Source organism: Xenopus tropicalis, chromosome 4 (genome assembly GCF_000004195.4).
Source record: "Xenopus tropicalis strain Nigerian chromosome 4, UCB_Xtro_10.0, whole genome shotgun sequence".
Lineage (NCBI taxonomy): Eukaryota > Metazoa > Chordata > Amphibia > Anura > Pipidae > Xenopus > Xenopus tropicalis.
In genome coordinates this window covers 69124022-69144897 of record NC_030680.2, presented here as the reverse complement: position 1 = coordinate 69144897, position 20876 = coordinate 69124022, and the positions used below count along the sequence as shown (strand labels likewise).

The 20876-nt window shown below is 37.3% G+C and overlaps 1 protein-coding gene across 1 annotated transcript in view; it reads right to left on the bottom strand.

Moving 5' to 3' along the window:
* The window catches only part of rhpn2 (rhophilin, Rho GTPase binding protein 2), a 41821-nt gene that overhangs the window by 17123 nt on the left and 3822 nt on the right, over positions 1–20876 (bottom strand). The window contains 3 exon segments of the mRNA NM_001127064.1: positions 2343–2418; positions 3364–3492; positions 6453–6565. Of these exon segments, the coding sequence (NP_001120536.1) occupies positions 2343–2418; positions 3364–3492; positions 6453–6565 (318 nt within the window).

Here is a 20876-nt window from a genome sequence, read left to right as displayed (position 1 = left end):
CCCAAGAAGGAAATGCATCATGCTTATTTCAAAGCCAGCCTAGGTTTTTTCTCTTTATTGCTTAGGGTGGAACAGTGACTTAATGCTTAATGCTGCACTTTGCTCTTGCATCTCATTATGACAAATATATATTGCACAATGACTACCTGATGTGTTAGTTAATTTGTATAGTAAATAAATGGCTACAGCTGCCAAGTATCAACACTTCTAAAATTAGAGCTTATCTATGCCTTCTAATTTTAGACAATCCTTATCTTTTAAACCTTATGTTGTCATGTATAGTACATATTATACGATGCAGGATGACAAAAGCTGTTTAAGGGATATGGAACATGCATTTTTTTTTACTGTCCTTGATTCTAGTACCATTAAATATTGTAACAAACAGTTATTAGCATACAGTTCCTTGAGTCATTTGACAACTCTCACTTTAATGAACAACAAATACTACCGCTCAATTTTGCTCTTTGTAAAAATCACATTTCAGAGCACTTAACCTTTGTTGTTTAATATGAGATTGGTTTTTGCTAGGAAAATAATGTTAAAAGAAAAAAATTAAAAATATAGAATATGCTGTTTGCATAGGTATTCCATCCCCACACTTTAAAGGAGACATATCCTATAGAAATTAATAATGTACCAGTGAATTAAACTCTTCAAAATATAAAAGGATTGTGCTTAAAAAAGTTGTATTTCAGACTGATTTATTGAGAAATTCCACCAACACCTCACTATTCCCACCCATCTGTCCCATTTCCTTCTGGCTGAATTCTCTGGATGTGCAGGGGAGCCAGCGGCTCTCAGTACACTGCACTGTAGGACTGGAACCAATTAGCAGCTAGGCTGACCTGATAGGGAACTGAAGTCTGTCTGTGCTTGTGTGAGTGCAGGGCTGTGATTGGCTCTCCCCCTCCTAGGGTGCTTCTGGCAGGGACCGTTAGGACACGCCCACCCCTCATTTCAAACATGGTCAGAGAAGTGATAGGTTCTATAAGGAGCTCCAATAAATGGGCCATTTTTACAGATAGGATTCATTTTTAGCCCAATGTGAAACCAGCACCATATATTATTCATAATTGCCTACAAAATTAGGGTTTTTCCCATTTAACCAATATGTCTCCTTTAATATTTTGTAGTGATACCATTGCATAAATAACAGCTTCAATTCTTTTTTGGGTAAGTATATACAAGTTTGCATGCCATTTGGGAGTGATTTGAGCCCATTCAAGAAAATTTGCTCTGGGTTGTTTAGCACGTCAGCTTTTAAACAATATGGGGCTCATTTACTAACCATTGAAAAAGTAGAGTTTTTTTATTACTTTTCTCGGGACAACTTTTCCTTGCAAATGTGTTTTTTAGTAAATATTAAACATTTGGCGAAAACGAATTTAGTAGAACTTGAAAATTAAAAAAATTAAAAGAGTAAATCTGACCCTATTTCTTCTAAACTGGACTGTGAGTAGATCTTTGTCTAAGCCAATGTAGCACATTCACCTTTTTATCCTTGAGCCACATGTTATTTTGGCCTTGTTTTTGGCATCATTGTCCTGCTGAAAGATGCAGTTTTGTGCATGGCTCATTCAGCAAACTAAAACAGGTTATAGTATGCATTTTACATCTTCCTTTTGCTCAATGTGTGTTGATAATATGCAGCCCCCACAAGATGAAGCTACCGTCATTATATTTTACTCTAGGTATCAGTCAATCATACCATGAGCTCTGCATAACACTAGCCTATAAGAGTGTTGAAGAAAAAAAGCTGTTTCTTAAAATGAAGCAAGAGAAATATTACCTTCAAGCAGAAGGTCAAAGTAACACTGGAGTGTTCTATGTTTTACCATGGCCCAGTCAAAGTCTTGATATCAAACTGACATTCGGTGGCACTTTGCAAAGCTGTTTTATAGTTACTCTTAATGATTAAGATGGTTATTCCCCTTGACAAAACTTATTATATTCAGCTTGGTTCCTCAGAAGGATTTGGGAGCTTCTAGGCTTTCTGAAATGAGTAATTGTTTTATTTGTCCCATAATACCAACCCCTAGTAGAGATACAGAGCTTAAAAATAAGGGGGTTTAAGTAGGTTTACATAGGAATGTTAAGCTGATTAAATTATTTCTCCTCCCTTGTTCCAAAGACAAAAATAAACTGAAAGTTGTGTGTTGAATACACTGTGACATACTATTTAGTACAAGCAACAAAAATATTAATTAATTGATAATTAAAATAACAAGTAGAATGCATTTTTGTTGCAAATCTTATTTATTGGGCTTATTTTGAATACAGGTGTTTGTTGCCCCTTTAAGTACTTATCTTCGTTTGGAAAGGTAAATATCTTATGTTACCTTGAATGCAGTTGTGAAATCTACATCTTTTGTCTCCTTGAGCCCTAATGGGATCAGTGGAATGTTGGAGGCCTGCCTAGAAAAGAAAAGAAATAATGGATTGCAGCACATGAAAAGGAACTCGTTCTCAGAGAAAGAGTTTCAATAGACATTGAACGGGAAAACTTGTATAATGGGGCAATCTTTATATGTAAAATGAGTATTCTTTATACTAAGAGTGAACTTCACTTAACAATAAACTCTCATATAGAATTATTGATCTGAATACTGAAAACTCAAGGACAAAATTATACCACTAGGCACAAAAAATCCAATGCATTTCATTTTCTTTATACTAAGAGTGACCTACACTTAACAATAAACTCTCATATAGAATTATTGATCTGAATACTAAAAACTCAGGGACAAAATTTACACCACTAGGCACAAAAAATCCAATGTATTTAACCTTGTCTTGCCACTGTAGAAAAATAAAGAGTTTTGGAAATTCATAGCATTCTAATCAAACGTCCATGATTGTGGAAATCAGCATTTCAGCAATATTTACTTAATGTCATTATGATGTGGCATAGTGAACGTACCTTGCCCCCTTCTGGTGTGGCAATATAATATAAATGGAAAGGAGGGCATGGCCAGCTCCAGACAGGATAACATACATTAGCCAGAGTGCCCAAATCCTTTGAGACTACTCAACATGAACAGCCTCAAAGGACTTTCCTTTATTTTTAATGAGAGGCAATGTGAAACTATTCCTGACATTTGGCTCTGGAAATAAAATGTTGGGTGTGCCAATAACATTAGTAGTACTAACCCTGATCTTCACTATTGTGAACAAGATTATTGCTTTAAAATTAAGCAATACAGGTATGAAACATACAACAGTATTCAGGACTTTATTCTCAGTTACCTCATAACGACACCACACTTATCTTCTTATAAAATATGTGAGGTATTTCTTAATCTTATCATAATCTGTGAGGACAAGCAAACAAAGTGCCATAAAATAACAAGGAAGACTTACTCAGTGTGCTGGTACACTTCCACAGATATATTGAGTCGTTCTAACTCCTCCTTAAGACGCTGAAGGTTGGAGTTCACAAAGCTGAGCTCTAAAAGCACCTGCTCTCGAATTTTATTGTTTGCAGTTGCCCTGGAGACGATAAAAAAGAATTTAATCATTTCTGAAGTTCTATATGTGAACTCAAGATTGTTTACCCCAGAAAGATTTTTAGAATTTTTAGAATATTTGTGTTACCCTGTAAAAATCAGTGGGCCTCTGGTTTATGACTTTGTAAACCAAAATACCTGCTTGGGGAGAGACATCAGAGACAGAACACAAATGTTCTTTCATGCTATAGAACACACTTCAGAGAATTACAAGTCCTGATATGCTTTTGCTCTTATTGCATAGCTAATGGTTACAATGCTTTAGTTGAAGGCAGAATGAGAGATAGAGGTTAGAGAGTAGTACACCTTAAAATGCTGCTTCCATTAACAGTCACACAGTAAAGAGCAAGCTGCTAGGTAAATACTGTGGCACAGAAGGCATATGCAGTGGAAATTCTCACATTAATGAAAACCATAGAAATCCCAGCAGTTTTTATACATTGCATTTAGAAGAGCCATGAGAAGTCCTATGCACTTAAAACCATTCTGCTAATCACACTTGTCAATAGCTGCTCGATTAAAGGTGTAAACCAGGACTTTCCAAGTTGCAAGGCCTATGGCATACATGGCGTTTTCTCCATCAGTGGGAAAAAAGCCCAAATCCTGCAAAGTGAAAGGAATGTAATTTGCCTGTCACTGCTTACTGGGCAAATTTCTGCCAGAAAATATTTGTGCATTCTGTTTGAAAACCACCCCGTATTGGTGGTGACAGGCATATCATTCCTGTCACTAGTACTTCACACACAGGAGATATGTAGACAAAATTGGGCTTTTTTCCGTTTGCGTAAAAATGCAGTGTGTGCCATAGGTTTTATGTCCCCTATAGCATCTGCAGTATACTATAAAACTGTGGCCCCAATAACTGCTCACTCTGCATCACACTGAAGAAGCGTGGAAAAGTTTTTTGTTGATTAATTAACTTTTAATTCTCCACAGCTCTCAGGAATGGAGGAAGTTAGTGCTTTTAATTTCAGCTTTTGCACTATTTTAAAGAAAAAAAAGTGCATTTCATTTGTTTGGAGATTAAACACAAACATCATTGTGCTGAGCTTTCATCATTTTAGTGTTTGACACAATCTGGGAGGAAACAGCTTACGTGAAAAATATGGCACGCTCCCTGACAGATGTGCCAAAATGGAAACAGGGCTGGGTGCCACCTGCAAAAGTGATACTATTCTCTGTAGTTCCTGCAACTGGAACAGAAGTAAATACAAAAAAAAAAAAAAAAAGACAAAAAATACTATCTCTCGCCATACTTTTAAAAATGTGCTTGTTTGGAATGCAGGTCCAAATCAGGCAGATCTGAATGACAGAGCAGGGGCCAATGATCAGATCATTCTGCATGGTTTCAAACAAAGAATACATCAATGTGCCAATAAGATCTTAAGGTGGCCATACATGTTCAGATTCTAGTCTTCTTCCAACAAATGTTTGGATATCAATCGTATGTATGAAACTAACATTCAGACTGAAATTGTAGGTAATTGTAGATAATGCCCTTAAAATACAAATCGGAAGAGGTTCTGAACATGAAATAGTTGGCAGACACCAATCGTACAAAAGTGACTTCTATTGTAGGTCCCCCAAGGATATTGTCCAATACACAATACATGCGCATATTTTATTGGTATCTGACAGGAATTTTCTAACCTGAGCCCACACACGGTCCATAAATCGCAACAGTTGTATGAAAATGAGGAAACAAATGGACAGGGTAGATTCTCCATTCAACCAGCAGGTCACATTTGCTACTTCTCTTCTTCCGTTACTTTGTTTAACATTTACATTACCAGAGTATCTAGCCTCAGGAATAATCCTCTAAAAAAACTGGGGGTCATTAATCACGCATGCCAAACAGGCACAAACAGCCATATTTTTTGCACTTTCCACCATGGAGTATGTGTGAGCACCCAGATGTAGATCCTTGTACTCCAGAAAAAGAAATTCATGCATTTAGCTGTATTTATGAGGGGTTGGCTAAGGAAAGCACCTAGACCCACCCTGACCCATGCCCTAGGAAGCGCAGTGAGCACAAGGTGCAAAAAAAGCCCTGTACTTACTGCCTACCCTATGGCACTGAAAATGATAACAGAAGACCTGCCATATTACATACAACTTCCATATTAGAGGTAATAAACTGGTTTGTATGACAAATGGATTTTTTCAAAGACATGAACATTGAAGGGGCTACTGCAAAAAATCTTGGCAAACAATTGTCAGTATCAGAATTAATTTCTAATTAGTTGGATGTGATGGGCATGCATATGTACTAAATGATTACACCAGTGAGGAAAATAATTGCCTAGAATATTGCCATTTCTCTATCACGATAAAAACACATACCTCACTTTAATAATTAGACTAAACATGAAATTTGATTCAACAAAATGCCAGAATCACTCCATGGACTAAGGTTAGTAACTTGTCTGCAGGAAATGCGAGGCAGTCCCTTATAAATATAATATCACATCCTATTGTTTTTAGCCTTCAATTAATTTACAGTGACTTGTTGAGGGTGGTTTTCTGTGCAAAATGTTAACAGCCATAGCTCATTAAATAATGTGTTTATTTGTTTTAACAGAACATTAATTAAGGAAATATTGCATAATGCTTTTGGCAACACAGAAGTTCTCTTTTGATGCTTGCCTCCATGTAAGCATGGCTGTTCATAAAAAATTCTAAAAGGCCGACTACACTTTCCCTTTGATTGGGCTTCTGTAAAACACAGAATATTCAAGTGATACTCTCACATTATTAGAGAAACTGCATCATTACAAAATATTGTGTCCAAGATGGGAGAGTAACCTAAGCCTGACCTGACACTACAAGTGCTGTCTCCCTGTGTTCATTAGGCAGTGGCATCTGTTGGGAACTTTGCTCTGGGAACCAGAGGGCAGAACAAAGCCTGCATTTTGTGAAGGAAATTAAATGGTGGGAACGTACCGTAAAAGGTTTTCAGCCCCAGCTCTCATCCTCATTGCTTTTAGGATCTGCTGGTTTAAGCTGGCCCTTTGATTTTGCAGTTTACTGCGGCCAGTCTGAGCAATGGATTTACCCTAAAAAATATAAAAGCAAACAGTTTGTTAGATAAAATACACTATTATATCTTTAACATCGGTAGGGAGAACTATAATGATACTCCCATTTCATGGAAGTGCAAGGGTACAAGTTGTTATAATAAGTCTATCATAAAGTGCATGATATAACAGACCTGGCTACTGTCAGAAAGAAAATAGTTTGCATGTAACGTTTACCAAACCCCTCTAATTCTAGACAATAAATTACATAGCAAATGTAATTGCAACTACAGTGCAACTACCAGCAATGCATGACAGCAGATTGTTGGAGAGTCCTGAAAGTTGCAGGCTTGGCATCAATGTCCTATATTTACAAATTAATGTTACAGCACTCATTATGTATTCTTCTATGCATTTTAGATTTCTTTGACAATAGAAGGCCACTGATTGCTGCTTTTATTGACCTATTTCATTTATGTTGTTAATCGGAAACCAATTATCCACAAAGTTTCCGAATTACGGAAAGGCCATTTCCCACAGACTTCATTTTAAACAAATGATTAAAATTTTTAGAAATGATTTCTTTTTTCTCTGTAATAATAAAACAGAATCTTGTACTTCATCCCAACCAAGCTATAAATAATCCTTACTGGATGGAAACTAATCCTATTGGGTTAAGAAATGTTTCAATGATTTTTAAGTAAACTTAAAGAATGGAGATCCAAACTATGGAATGATCCCTTTTCTGGAAGACCTAAGTCCCGAGCATTCTGGATAACAGGTTCCATACCTGTATTCGAGAACACTTTTTCACAAGCAATGCAAAATAATTTATATGACACATCTAGTTATTAAGGGGTAGTTTACCTTTGTACTGACTTTTAATATGATATAGACAGCGAAATTCTGTAAACATTTGCACTTGGTCTTAATTATTTGTGGTTTTTGAATTGTTTTGCTTGGTGTTTAGCAGCTCTACATATTGGAGTTTCATCAGTTAACTAGTTGCTAGGGTTGTCTAACCCTAGCAACAAGGCAGTCATTTAAGCAGAAGACTAGATGATGAATAAGAAAGTTACTGAATAGAAAAATAAGTAAGAGGAAGTAATAACATTAAAACTGTAGCATCCCACAGTAGTCTTTTTCAGTGACCCCCATTTGTGAGTTTGGAAAGAGAAAGGCAGAAAATTGAAAAACTATATCATAAAAATGAAGACCAAATTTAAAGCCGCTATTAATAGGACTATGCTAACATAAATGTGAACTACCCCTTTAACGGTTTTTATGGCATATGCTGAATTAGCTTGGCTTAAGTAAAATAGGTAATTATCTAAACTGTCAAAAATAAATATATATTTATCTTTTACACAGACATACATCATTTGTCAGATTAAGAGGAAACCATGATGGGCTGCCAATGACTCGCAGGGACCATTTTCATACCCTACACTTTGATGCTGTCCAATTTTTGGCCAGATGTCAGTTGGGTAGGCCCGTTGTGGGGTACCTGTACACAGCCAGATAAGCTGCAGAATAGGCTTGGAGGATCCTAATTGGCAGATAAAATCTGCCAGTGTATAGCCACCTTGAAGTGATACTGACACCAAAAAACTACTCTTCAAAATTCAAATTTCCTATAGGTCATGTTGATAGTTTTTTGCTTCTTAGTTTGCTTTTGTAAGTAATTGTTAATTGATGTTCCTAAGCCTGACTGTTTTGCCAACCTGACTGTCCCTTCTCAGCCTGTCAGTTATAGTTTCCAATACTAATGGGCTCCTGCTGCACAAATATGGAACAACATGGGGGATCAGATAAGTAATATACAGACATTGGGCAAATACTTTTTAAAAAAATTATAAAAAGCATGCAAAGACAATGTTATAATAGATGAAAAAAGGGTTAATTTTTGGTGTCAGTATCTCTTTAAGTCTTAAAAGGAGAAAAGGTAAAGCATTATGTTTCTTGAAAATGTTTGCTCAGTGACAGTCAGCTCTTGCAATAAAAGGGGTGAATAAAAGCCACACAGCCCTTTGGTGGCACTGTATTTTGCACATCCTACAAAGTGTAACTGAGAACACTACATTAAGCTCCTGGAATTAATTTTTTCATGGATTATGATGTCCTTTAGGCTCATGGTCGCTTGGATGTGGCCTCCATACTGCTTCTCAGCCAATACATTAGTTCCTGAAGTAATGCAGCCTAGTATTTTCTTAAAAATTCAGATTTCCCTCCTCTATTCTTGTGGCACTATATCTGCCCCTGTGCATTCTCGCCCCCTGCACACACAGGTATACTGGTCAAAACAGTATGTACCCTCATATTTTATTTACATTTAAATGAAATCCATTTTATTGTATCAGACTGTAAATAAAGCAAATATACTCTTTGCCAGTCCCTGCTACAGTGGTGTTTTCATCAAATGACAAAAATTAGTGGGAGCAAGCCTGAAAATTATTAACATATAGCAAATTTCTCTCAAAGGCAAAAAAAAGTGCATGCAAACAGCAGATGCTTACTCATGAGCCTACGGTAGCTAGCTGGATGTTTTCAATGACATTGGCCTTATCTGTAAGGTCATGCAATCACAATGACATTAGAGGGCTCTACTGATGCCCTTCTCCTTGCTCCCTCCTCTGACCCCTTCTTACCATGACAAATTAAACAGTAACAATTTGCCTTATGCTGAAGCATTAAGTTAGGGTGAAAATACACTGGACTACTAGTAGCAGCTAATTATAACAGCTACAGAAATAGGCAATGCTGATCATTGATAACTGTCCCTACATGTGTTTTAGCAGAGGCAATTCTCTGTATTGTCTAAGGCAGGGAATTTCTGGTGTTTAGTAGCCATGACAAGTAACTGCTACTTATTAGCTCTGTGTGTCTTCACCCTTAGTCTATAGTCAAACACCAAAACTAGAGTCAGCTTCAAAAGACATTTAATTTCAATCAGTTTTCATCTGCACATTTTATACACCCCTAACCCTGTATTGTCTTTCAGCATCCACCTATTGTTAAATTATATTCTACCTAGTCATATAATATCTTCAGAAATAAATAAGATGTATGCCTTAAATGTACTTTTTATATAAAAAAACACTTGTACTTTAGAAAACTCTCAACATTTTACAGCAAATGATTTAAGATGGTCCTAAATATTAACATTTGGCAAGGGTTCAAACATATCTTTGTCTGATTTGGTCACCTTCATGCTGGACTAAATTAGGGTGATTTCATTATTTGGTACTGGGCGAATAATTTGTTCATAACAGGCCAGCTGGAAAAGAGATTAATTTCAGACAGATATGACATCCCACCGGCGAAAATGTTAATCGCCGGTGGGATGGCATATGCGGCGATTTCTGCCAATCGCACCACCGCGTATGCCATCCCACCGGCGATTTACATTTTTGACGTTGGATGTCATATCAGGGAATTTAGTCGCCCGCAACAAGGGAGATTTATCGCGGGCGACTGAACTCCCTTGTGTGCCAGAGCCCTAATATCTGGACCCATATTCGGGCAGATAAACTGCTGATTGGAGCTGAAAGGATCAGATCTGCAGCTTAAATCTGACTGTTTACAGCCAGCTTTAGGCTTCTGTAACAGCCCAAGGCAACACTTCCCTTTAGAAGTAAACATGTATGCCTCCAGTAGCTCATCATATTTTTTCTGCAGATTCACAACACCTGCTCTGGCCTGCTGTCAGTTACCTGAATTTAGGGAAGATTTGAAATACAGCATATTAATCACAATAGTCTTATTTAAATAACATCAGATTCAAATTTTACAGCAGCATGGAAACCAATGCATTCTGCACCTGAATTCTCTAGCAAATAGCTCTGTACCATCAGCAATAATCAGAGATGTTGCCTCTGATATTTTTCAACAAACCCATGGATCATTACCATTATAGGGTTTCTAAACCTCTAGCATTTCTATCCATAATGTTTTTATGTTATAATTCTCTTTTAACCTACAATATTACACAAAGAGAAATGATCATTAAATATCTCTGCATTTTTATTGAATGTATGTTCCTACCAGTTTGGCCTTACACCTACAAATTGGCAGCATAACTAACAGATTGTAATTGCACTATGTTGCCTTGCATGAACATGTTTGTTTTATTCCAGCCAACGTTGCTTTGTTTGCTCATATGCTGCGACATCAGGTGAATTTGTATAGTAAAGCTTTTTATAAAGATTATTGTGTATGAGGCACATTAATATCTGCTTACAAGGCGTGAGAGTACGGCGACCTGCATTTTCTAGTAGCCATTGTTGAGGCTATGCAAATGATATACTCATTGCTCAGATTAAAAGTAAGAATAATAATAATAAGCTTAACTTGTGCTAGTAATAATAAATTTCTCATAGAGACCACAACAGGTAATGGTAATCTCCCAGGCAGTCTTGGAGCACATATCTAGAACTGAGGCTTCACTGTATGAAAAGAAACTGTGAAATAATTTTCATATTACAGGAAAGAAAAAGGATTCCACATATCTGAAAAATTCTCTGAAAAATTACTGACTGTAGCATATAGTATTTGCAAGCAAATGTCTTTATTACTTGCAGGCTATGTTATGAAACTAATAAGCGAGGGGTGAAAGTGTAGTTTCTTATCCTAGGTACAAAAAACTCTACAGGTTATTTAAAGGGACTTGAAAAAAAAAACAGCTTCTTAAAGGAACAAGTATGCTTAATAAACAACAACAATACAAAAGCTACAGCAGTTTTATTAAAGTGCTCTGAGAAGAAGATCGAACACCAGAGCTTTGTTCCAAAAAAGAATCTGCAAGGTGTGTCAGCAACAAAGACAAGGTGTGTCTTTGCAACACGAATACCATAATATGGTCATTAGACAAATATAAAAAGAAAATAAAAGACGCTTTTAAAACACATAAGACACATACTATAGAATGTGTCTTCAGCATCTAGACAAACCTCAACTGTTTATACTGGACTAAGAAAAAAGGCATGTATTCCACACCTTGTATAGAGTTGAGCAAAATTATTGGCATTTGGCTCTTTTTTAAAAACAACTCACATCTTACTCTAAAATACATTGATCCACAACTTGTTTGACTATTAAGATTACAGGATTTTATTATCCCAATCAGAATTTATTAACATAGTCTTTTAACGTCAATTCAACGTGTCTCATCGCTGCTGGAAGACCCATGATCTGTGACAGACATCCACCTTTCAGTACTGAACATTGGGTTCAGTAATGCACTCCTAAATGCCTTAGTAATATCCTGACTTCATCCCCATTAAAGGGGACCTGTCACCCAGACATAAAAAAGTATAAAATAAAAGTCCTTTGCAAATTAAACATGAACCAAAATTATTTTTAATTAAAACATCCATACTATAAAGGTATTTAAGAATCTAAGCTGTCAATCATATATTGTCTGCCCTGCCTCTATCCCTGAGGTACACTTTCCATTCAGTACTTCTATATGTCACTGCTCTCCTCACTTTCCCTCTCCCTGTAGCTTGTGCATGGTCAAGGACATTAGGTCCCCCATTCTAGCACATTTTGGGGTGAAAAAAATTTGCCTTAATAACAATGCCCACAAAATGGCACCTGCCTGTTTGCTGTGAATTCCAAGACTGAAAGAAACAAAACGTAAATAATTTATGCAATTTAGTAAAGTTTATTTTGCTCAGCTAACACGATAGAAAAGGATTTGTCTGGGTGATGGGTCCTCTTTAAGTCATCCAGTTCCAGAACAGAAAAGCCTCATCATTTTTTTCCTAAAAGATGCTGTGCTTTAACAAAAAGCTCTGATTTTGTTTCATCTGTCCACAGGTCTCCAAGAAGAATTTTTGCCAACTTAAGTAGGACTTTAGGGTTTACTTTCAGTTGTGGCATCTTTCTGGGTCTCCGACCACTGAGCACTGGCAACAAATGTTGTACAGTAGGTTGAAACTACTGCAATTTGTGTCTGAAAATAAGGCCGAATTGGTGTTACAGTTGACTGAGGTTCTTACACCACAATAAGAACAAATGTAGTCTGCAATCTTTGGGTCCAAATATAGGGAAATCGGCTCCAGTGCCTTGGGCCACAAACTTCTTCATAACAATGCATATGGTGGACACAGAAACAGGCCTCTGGTGTTGGACCTGTGCCCATAAGACTGTTCATGCTTACAATTTTCTGTATCGCCTCCTCATTTGGTTCCCTCCTTTTTACAGACATGCCAGCAGAATACTGCAGGATAATAATTTACCAGTCATAAGGAAAAAGTTGTCTCTCATTCTACTGTATTAGTTCTGTGTGCACCTCACTAAACAAGCAATACTAGGTGAGTTTATTAACAAGTTATTGGAACAATAGCCTAGATGGACTACAAATATATTTTTATTAACTTCCAAAAGATGGCACTATTTTAGTCCACCCCAATACTGTGTGGAATAAGGAAAAGATGCAGTATTTTTTCAAGGATTTTTATGTTGTTCCACTGCAAATAAAGGCAAAAAAAAATAAAATAAATAAATGTGTGTATGTATTATATATATATATATTAGATATATACTAGCTTGTAGAACATTGACATTACATATTTGTGGTCTTGATAAAGGTCCTCTGTGTGAACCGAAACGTCGACTTGCACCATTAAATTTGCACGTTAATTCCCATGAGTGCTCTGTGTTCTACATGCTCAAATTTTTTGCGGCAGCATCTGGGCCTTTCTTGGGTTTTTTTTTTTGGGCGAGCGTGCTTACTTTTAAAATCTCTTTCTCTCTCTCTCTCTCTGTGAATAACAAAATTGTAACTTTCAAGAACTGGTGCAGTATTTGAAGGAAAAAGTGCAAAGGAGGCAATATTTTTTACCCTGATTTTATATGGCGCAAATGCTTTAACAGTTACTAAATTTGTTTCATCTGTCCACAGTATTTTGACTTGTTTTGGTATATTTAAGTAAACTTCAGTCACATGTTTCTCTGTCAGCAGTGGAGTATAGTTGTTGGATGTTGTGAGTTAAAACTGTTACTGTGTCCTAGCTGAATAAAGTCCAGACTTAGCCAATATAATAGACTGCCGTTGCCAAAGCAAAAAAAATAAATAAATGTGAATTGTAGATTTACATAGTAGGATGTGCTATACCTGGTTTTAGTCATCTCCCAAGAGTGATTCAGACATATTTTTAAATTCTAGCCCACTGGAGCCTCTGAGGAATGCAGCAACTCCCTTCTTATCTAGACATATATCAGCACTTTGGAAAGCAGTAACATTTATGTTCAGTAAACCAATGACTCGTTCTATAATATACAGTTTATGATAATATAGTAGCATATACGTATGTTTTTAAACAGCTGAGCAGTAAATGCCACTTGCTGATTGCAACATATCTAGCAAACAATAGCAGCCATTCTTAAGCTGGCCATACACACACCGATATCGCACGAAACCTCTTTTCGTACGATATTTGGTGCGTGTATGGCAAGTCGGCGGAGTCGACCGATATCGCAGGAAGCTGCTGATATCAGTCGACTCGCCGATCAGGCCAGTTAAACGATTTTGATCGGGCGCCATAGAAGGTGCCTGACCAAAATCTGCCTTCAGCGCTGAATCGGCAGAAGGAGGTAGAAATCCTATTGTTTCTACCTCCATATCTGCTGTTTCAGCCCTGAACGGTTTGTGGCTGATTGTACGATCTTTCGTGCGACCATCGGTCCCAAATCGCCACGTGTGTGGCCACCTTTAAAGGGCACCCCAATATAGGCTGTGCTCCGATTTGGTAAAACAACACTATTAGTTCTAATAGCCCACACCTCTAGTGGGGAAACAATTTTCCTATGATAGGTGCCCTTTAAGACCATTTATTACATTATGCCAAAATAATGTAAACTTATATATGTATTTGTGTTATACAGTGGATATAAAAAGTCTACACACCCCTGGTAAAATGTCAGGTTCCTGTGCTGTACAAAAATGAGACAAAGATAAATAATTTCAGTACTTTTTCCACCTTTAATGTGACCTATAAACTGTACCACTCAATTGAAAAACAAACTGAAATCTTTTAGGTGGAAGAAGAGAAAACCAAAAAAACTAAAATAATGTGGTTGCATAAGTGTGCACACCCTTAAACTAATACTTTGTTGAAGCACCTTTTTGATTTTATTACATTACTCAGTCTTTTTTTTTTTTTTTTGCCCACTCTTCTTTGCACAAACACCCCAAATCTGTCAGATTGCAAGGGCATCTCCTGTGCACAGCCCTCTTCAGATCACCCAACAGATTTTCAATTGGATTCAGGTCTGGGCTCTGGCTGGGCCATTCCAAAACTTTAATCTTCTTCTGGTGAAGCCATTCCTTTGTTGATTTGGATGTATGCTTTGGGCCGTTGTCATGCTGAAAGATGAAGTTCCTCCTCATGTTCAGCTTTCTAGCAGAAGCCCAAAGGTTTTGTGCCAATATTGACTGGTATTTGGAAATGTTCATAATTCCCTCTATCTTAACTATAAGCCCCAGTTCCAGCTGAAGAAAAACAGCCCCAAAGCATGATGCTGCCACCACCCCCATTCTTCACTGTGGGTATGGTGTTCTTTTGGTGATGTGCAGTATTGTTTTTGTGCCAAACATATTTTTTGCAATTATGGCCAAAAAGTTCAACCTTGGTTTCATCAGACCATAACACCTGGTTTGGTAGCCTGGTTTGGATGTTTTTCTTCGTAAGAAAAGGCTTTTGTCTTGCCTCTCTACCCCATAGCCCAGACATAAGAAGAATACAGGAGATTGTTGTCCCATGTACTACACAGCCAGTACTTGCCAGATATTCCTGCAGCTCCTTTAATGTTGCTGTAGGCCTCTTGGTAGCCTTCCTGACCAGTTTTCTTCTCGTCTTTTCATCAATATTGGAGGGACGTCCAGTTCTTGGTAATGTCACTGTTGTGCCATATTTTTTCCACTTGATGATGACTGTCTTCACTGTGTTCCATGGTATATCTAATGCCTTGGAAATTCTTTTGTACCCTTCTCCTAACTGATATCTTTTAACAATAAGATCCCTCTGATGCTTTGGAAGCTCTCTGTGGACCATGGCTTTTGCTGTGGGATGCACCTATTATCAATAGGTGAAAGTTAGAGTTCACCATTTAATAAATATGCTTCTAGAAATCCCATAGGAATGAATAGAGAATGGGTGAAAGTGGAGGATTCTGTATTTGATACAATAATTAAGGATTTGGTGTGATTTTGTTTTTTTCTGTATTTAGGTAAAAAAATGTTCCCCTTGTCAATCAAAGGAGAATAATTTACCACCATTTTATATTTTGCCAAATGTCGACTTTCTATATATAACATATGGCTTTCTGTGGTAAGCGTATTTTTATGGCTTTACCCCACACACAAATTCAGTAAATATATTGATTTTGAAGTAGCTTGTCTGCCATAAGCCGAAGGACGCTAACACACAGGGTGCTTAGTCACCTGGGAAGAAATATCTTCTTCCAAGGCTGATGAAGTGTCCAACAATACCTGCTCCTTCAAATTTGTTGCAGTCGCCACATGTAGAACACATTACATGCTAAGATCCCTGGTAATCTCTTTAAAAAGACTCCTTCTGCATGTAATGTGTTTTACATGTGGCAATTCCAACAAATGTGAATAGGCAGGAATTGTCAGGTGCTTCATTGGTGGGGAAAAGAATATTTCATATCAAGTGAAGAAGTGCCCAGGATGTCAGGGCCTTGAAGGGTAATGGCATAGTAGCTGAAATCTTCTTTTCATAAAAAACATAGCAACAACAGATATATGGAGAATTTCCTTAATAATAATTAAAATGTTGGGAAAACATATTGTGATGTTAAAAATACTCCTAAATCTTGGCCACTAGTATAGACCTTTGAATTATTTGAATCACTAAGTGTGATTTACCAGCCCTATTATATGTCTGACACAGTGGCTCTGGGTACAGGCTAATGGAACATGTTTTGTCATCAAAATCTTCTCCAAATACCTGCACCCAGCCTGACACAGTGGCTGGGTAGTAGATGGCTGTTGCTAGCCTATGGGCGATTATGAGATTCAGCCACATGTAGCAGTAGCCTTGAGGTGGCTATACAGTGGCAGATTTCAGCTAGTGATTTGGGCCCTTAAGACCGATTTAGCAGCTTAAATGCCCATGTATGGGCACCACCGGCCGGCCTACCTGACCAACATCTGGCCTAAAATTGGGCAGATCCTGACCGGGCAGGTTTGATTTTCAATCGGATCGGGGGCTGCACCAGTTTGTTGATGCGGTCCTCAGTCCGACATGCCTATGCCTGACATTTTAACTCATTTGGCCCTAGGGCCAACCGATCAAATTAGCACAATATCACCCACCTTAGGTGGGCATATCTAGACCAGGCAAAAAACATTCAACAATTTGAATAAACTTGGCTGTGTCACAGTATGGTAAAATTTTACAAAATTAATGAATCATATAGTTGTCTTTTCGTACTGGATTAATCTTTGAGATTTTCCTTCCCATTTATAAAAAAAAGTCACACACAGGATGAGGGGTTTTTTTTCTCTCTCTAACAACATTTGCTATGCATTTGAAACAGAACTAGTTCATTATAAACAACAGAGTGGTTCAGCAGGAAAGTCAGTGATTAAATGAACAGCTAAATTGTGGTAATTAAAAGGACAGGTGTGTTTGGATATGTGCGTTTTGTGTGCCTTTGTCCTATACATTTCAGTAAGGCTATGTTTGCTAAAGAATAAAAAAGGTTACCTTAATTTTGAATGAAAAGGGACAGGTTCATGCTTATCTAATCTTTTCTACCAGAACAAAATTTTTACATCTGGTTAGTCTTAAAGAGAAACTGACACTAGATATTAAACCTTTTAGGCATCTATCATAACATTGTCTTTTGCCATAAAAGTATTTGCCTGATGCTCTTACATTATCTATCTGATCCCCTATGTTCCTCTATGAGGGGGCTGCCATATTTGTGCTGCAGTAGTCCATTAGCATTAGAAGCTATGACTGACAGGCTGAGAAGAAACAGTCAGGTTGACAAAACAGTCAGGTTTAGGAACTTCAACAGTTCCTAATAACAATTACATACAAAAGAAAACCCTCAACATGACCTATAAGCAACTTTATATGTACATTCACAATTTTTTTGTAGAGTTGTTTTTTAGTGTCAGAATCACTTTAAACTGGCAATACATGGCCAGATATGGTTGGCCACTTTGGCCGATTTAGACCATACTGCTAGGCCATCTGCACAAGCATGCAGGATGGGGTCTGTTTTAACTGATCATTCTACAATACTATTGGATTTCAAGACATGTTTGAAAATTCCAACTGTTGACGTGCCATGTCTGAAAGTTCACAGCAGACTAGAGAGTATCAACCAGTATCAGCCAGTGTACGGTCACCTTAAAGCTAATGTCACTCGGGGCTGATTCTCGGCCTAAAGAAAACTGGTACTGGCATTAGCCTCCTAACTTGACTGCAAATTGTATCAGCCTTAGTCCAGAGAAAATATCTGGAATTAGCTCATGGCGAGGCAAGAGGAGGCCTAGTTGGCATCATTGTGGGCACATACAATACTTGTTATGGCATACAGAAGCTTTGGAACAGATAGAAAAACTTTGCCTATGGCCTGCACAGAAACAACACACAAAATGAATTGGGTTCAAGAATTCATATGTAATAGGATAAATTCAACAGAAAATTTAGGCTTAAAATATATTGCATAGATGGTGACCTGCGCACCTTATGTGACCTGTGTTTTCTTGTGATGCTCTCCACCAAAAGTTTAAATATGCTAAAAAAACTTACGATAATAATTAACAAGCAGCCCTATGCACACACAGACACAACAAAAGGAATGGATTCTAGCAGAACTAAGCTGGACAGTTCTGCTTTAGAACATAAGCCCAGATGCATGAAATAAGTGTCTGAAACAGTATGCTCCTAGAAAACCATAGACTGAAAAGCATGTTTACATTACTTGGTCTTTCAATTTAGTGCATTATAATGGTTCTTGCAATAGACAATAGAAATGAACATGAATGAGTCTTGTCATACATCTTCTGTTTATTTGCTGTCATTTTAATTATTATGTAATCACTCTATGCTCCCTCTGTAGAACTAAAAAGGGCCTTTGTACTGTATTTGTTTCCATGTCAGTTTTGCACATATGCATTGCTCTTATTTGTTAAGATCAGTAAATGTAGCTAACAATGACATACCACGGCACACCTAGTGCTTATTTTCGACCACTGTTGTAAATTAATATATTCTTAATATAAAAAGGCACTAAAAAGCTCCCAAGTTATATCACAGGAATGCCAGTTTTGCCTTATTTATCAGAACAGAATGTTATTTATTGCAGTTGGAGATTAGACCTGAACTAGTGCCTACACCTAAAGTATAGGTTTATGTGGGTGCTGGGTTCACTTGGAAGGGTTGAATGGACACTTTTTCATCTTTTTTTAAACCCTATGTAACTATATGTAACTAAACTGTTCAATTTCCCATAGCAATATTTAATAGTCTACTACAACTTCAGAGGTGTTGTTATTAACCTTCTATATTTTCTCATTTCTACCATCAATTGGTTGACAAAAACATTTAAAATCTTGCTATGGGTAATAAATCCTTTAGTACCTAATGCATTTATTTTCTGCTTCTCACCCAGCAGTGTGTACAGTATTCCATGATTTTCAATTACAACCTAGGTTTTTTGTGCCAAAATCTGCACCCAAGCTGACCCAATACCAATCAGTGCAGACAGCAGAGCAACCGGAGGTGAGCAGATCGGCTGTTTCTAGGCCTGTGTTTATATGCAGGCCAAGAAACAGCCAAGTATGGCACAAGCCTTGGACACTCAAAATAAATGATCAGAGATCGCACACACAAATGTATGAATCTCAGTCAGTACAGGTTTGTGCAAACAACTGAACTGAACTTACATTTTCTGTAATTTGTTTTGTTGGTCTGCTACCAAATTAAAAAAAAAAATAGTTTTTTTTCTAAAAAATATTTCTTTTTCATTCACAGTTTCTACAATTGTTTGCCTGAGGTTAATGCCAAAAGGCACAATTCCAGAAGGTTTGCTGTCTGACTGTTTATTAGCTCCGTGGCAGGGTAACTATATCCCTTCTACTGATTTTAATGGCAATTATTTGGACACATGTATTTCGTACAGGGTTATTAAAGGAAAATTAACACTAAAATTTTTTACGATACGGCGAAGGAAGGAGCAGCATCCACTATGCGACAATCGATTGATCGAGCCTAGCCTGACTCCTTGGAAGGCTAGGCTCGATCAATTGATCGTCGCATAGTGGATGCTGCTCCTTCCTTCACCGGATCGCTGTAGTTCAATTGTCAGGAAGCCAAGTTTTACCAGGTATTTTCTATTAAAGCATTTAAAATACTAAGTGGTTTGCAGGATAGGGCAGTTATTGGTGCAGGGTAGAATAGCTTTTTTACTTAAAAAATTTTAGTGTTACTTTTTCTTTAACTTTCAAAGCAGCTCAGAGAGTGCGGTACTAAAGGACAGTAGCATTTAGGAGCACTAAAACTATAACAATGTGTGTTGTGATAAGCACCAAAATAAAAAAACAGACTGTGCCAGTGTACCGGATTCATTAACAGTAATAGTACAGGATAGCCTGTGAAATGAAAATTATAACGTTTGGGGCCTTCTAGAATCACTGTACTGGCTAGTCAGCAGCCCAAAAGCTGATTTTGCTCTGCACTGAAAGGCCACATCACACAAGGCCATGCCAAATAAACTAGCTGACAGGGCTCACGGGCCTTAACAGAAACATTGCAGCTATTCACTGAACATGAAATTAATGCTATATGAAAAAATCCTAGGAAAAATCATAGCAATATAAAAGGCATGCATACTCCACAAACAGCATCATATCCTATACTATAAGAAATGCAAAAAGCATGTATTGTCTAATTGTACTCTTCTTTTTTTTAAGATTTTCTAATGACAGTCTAAGAAACCAATCAACCACAAATATTTTACAGAAGTCACAGGCTTTGTTTATTGTCAATAAGTTAGATAAGCAGCCACCTATTGTGCCACATTATTAAATTATGGCTCCCCTGGGTTTAACTGCCCCTTTTTAGCAAGGGTATGTTTCCTCTGACAAAAGTCACAGTGTGCACACATTGTTTATCTGTCTTTATCAGGAAAGCATTGAGATAAGAAGGCCAGCAACACAGCAGGAAGGGTAATAAGTTAAAGTGTCTTTGAATACCCCACATAAACACATTAAGGTCCATTGTTTAGTTTAGACAGGTGAAATATCTTGTTTGGAGCAAAGCAGATAGCTTCTAGACATCACATTGTTTGGGTATCTTTTACT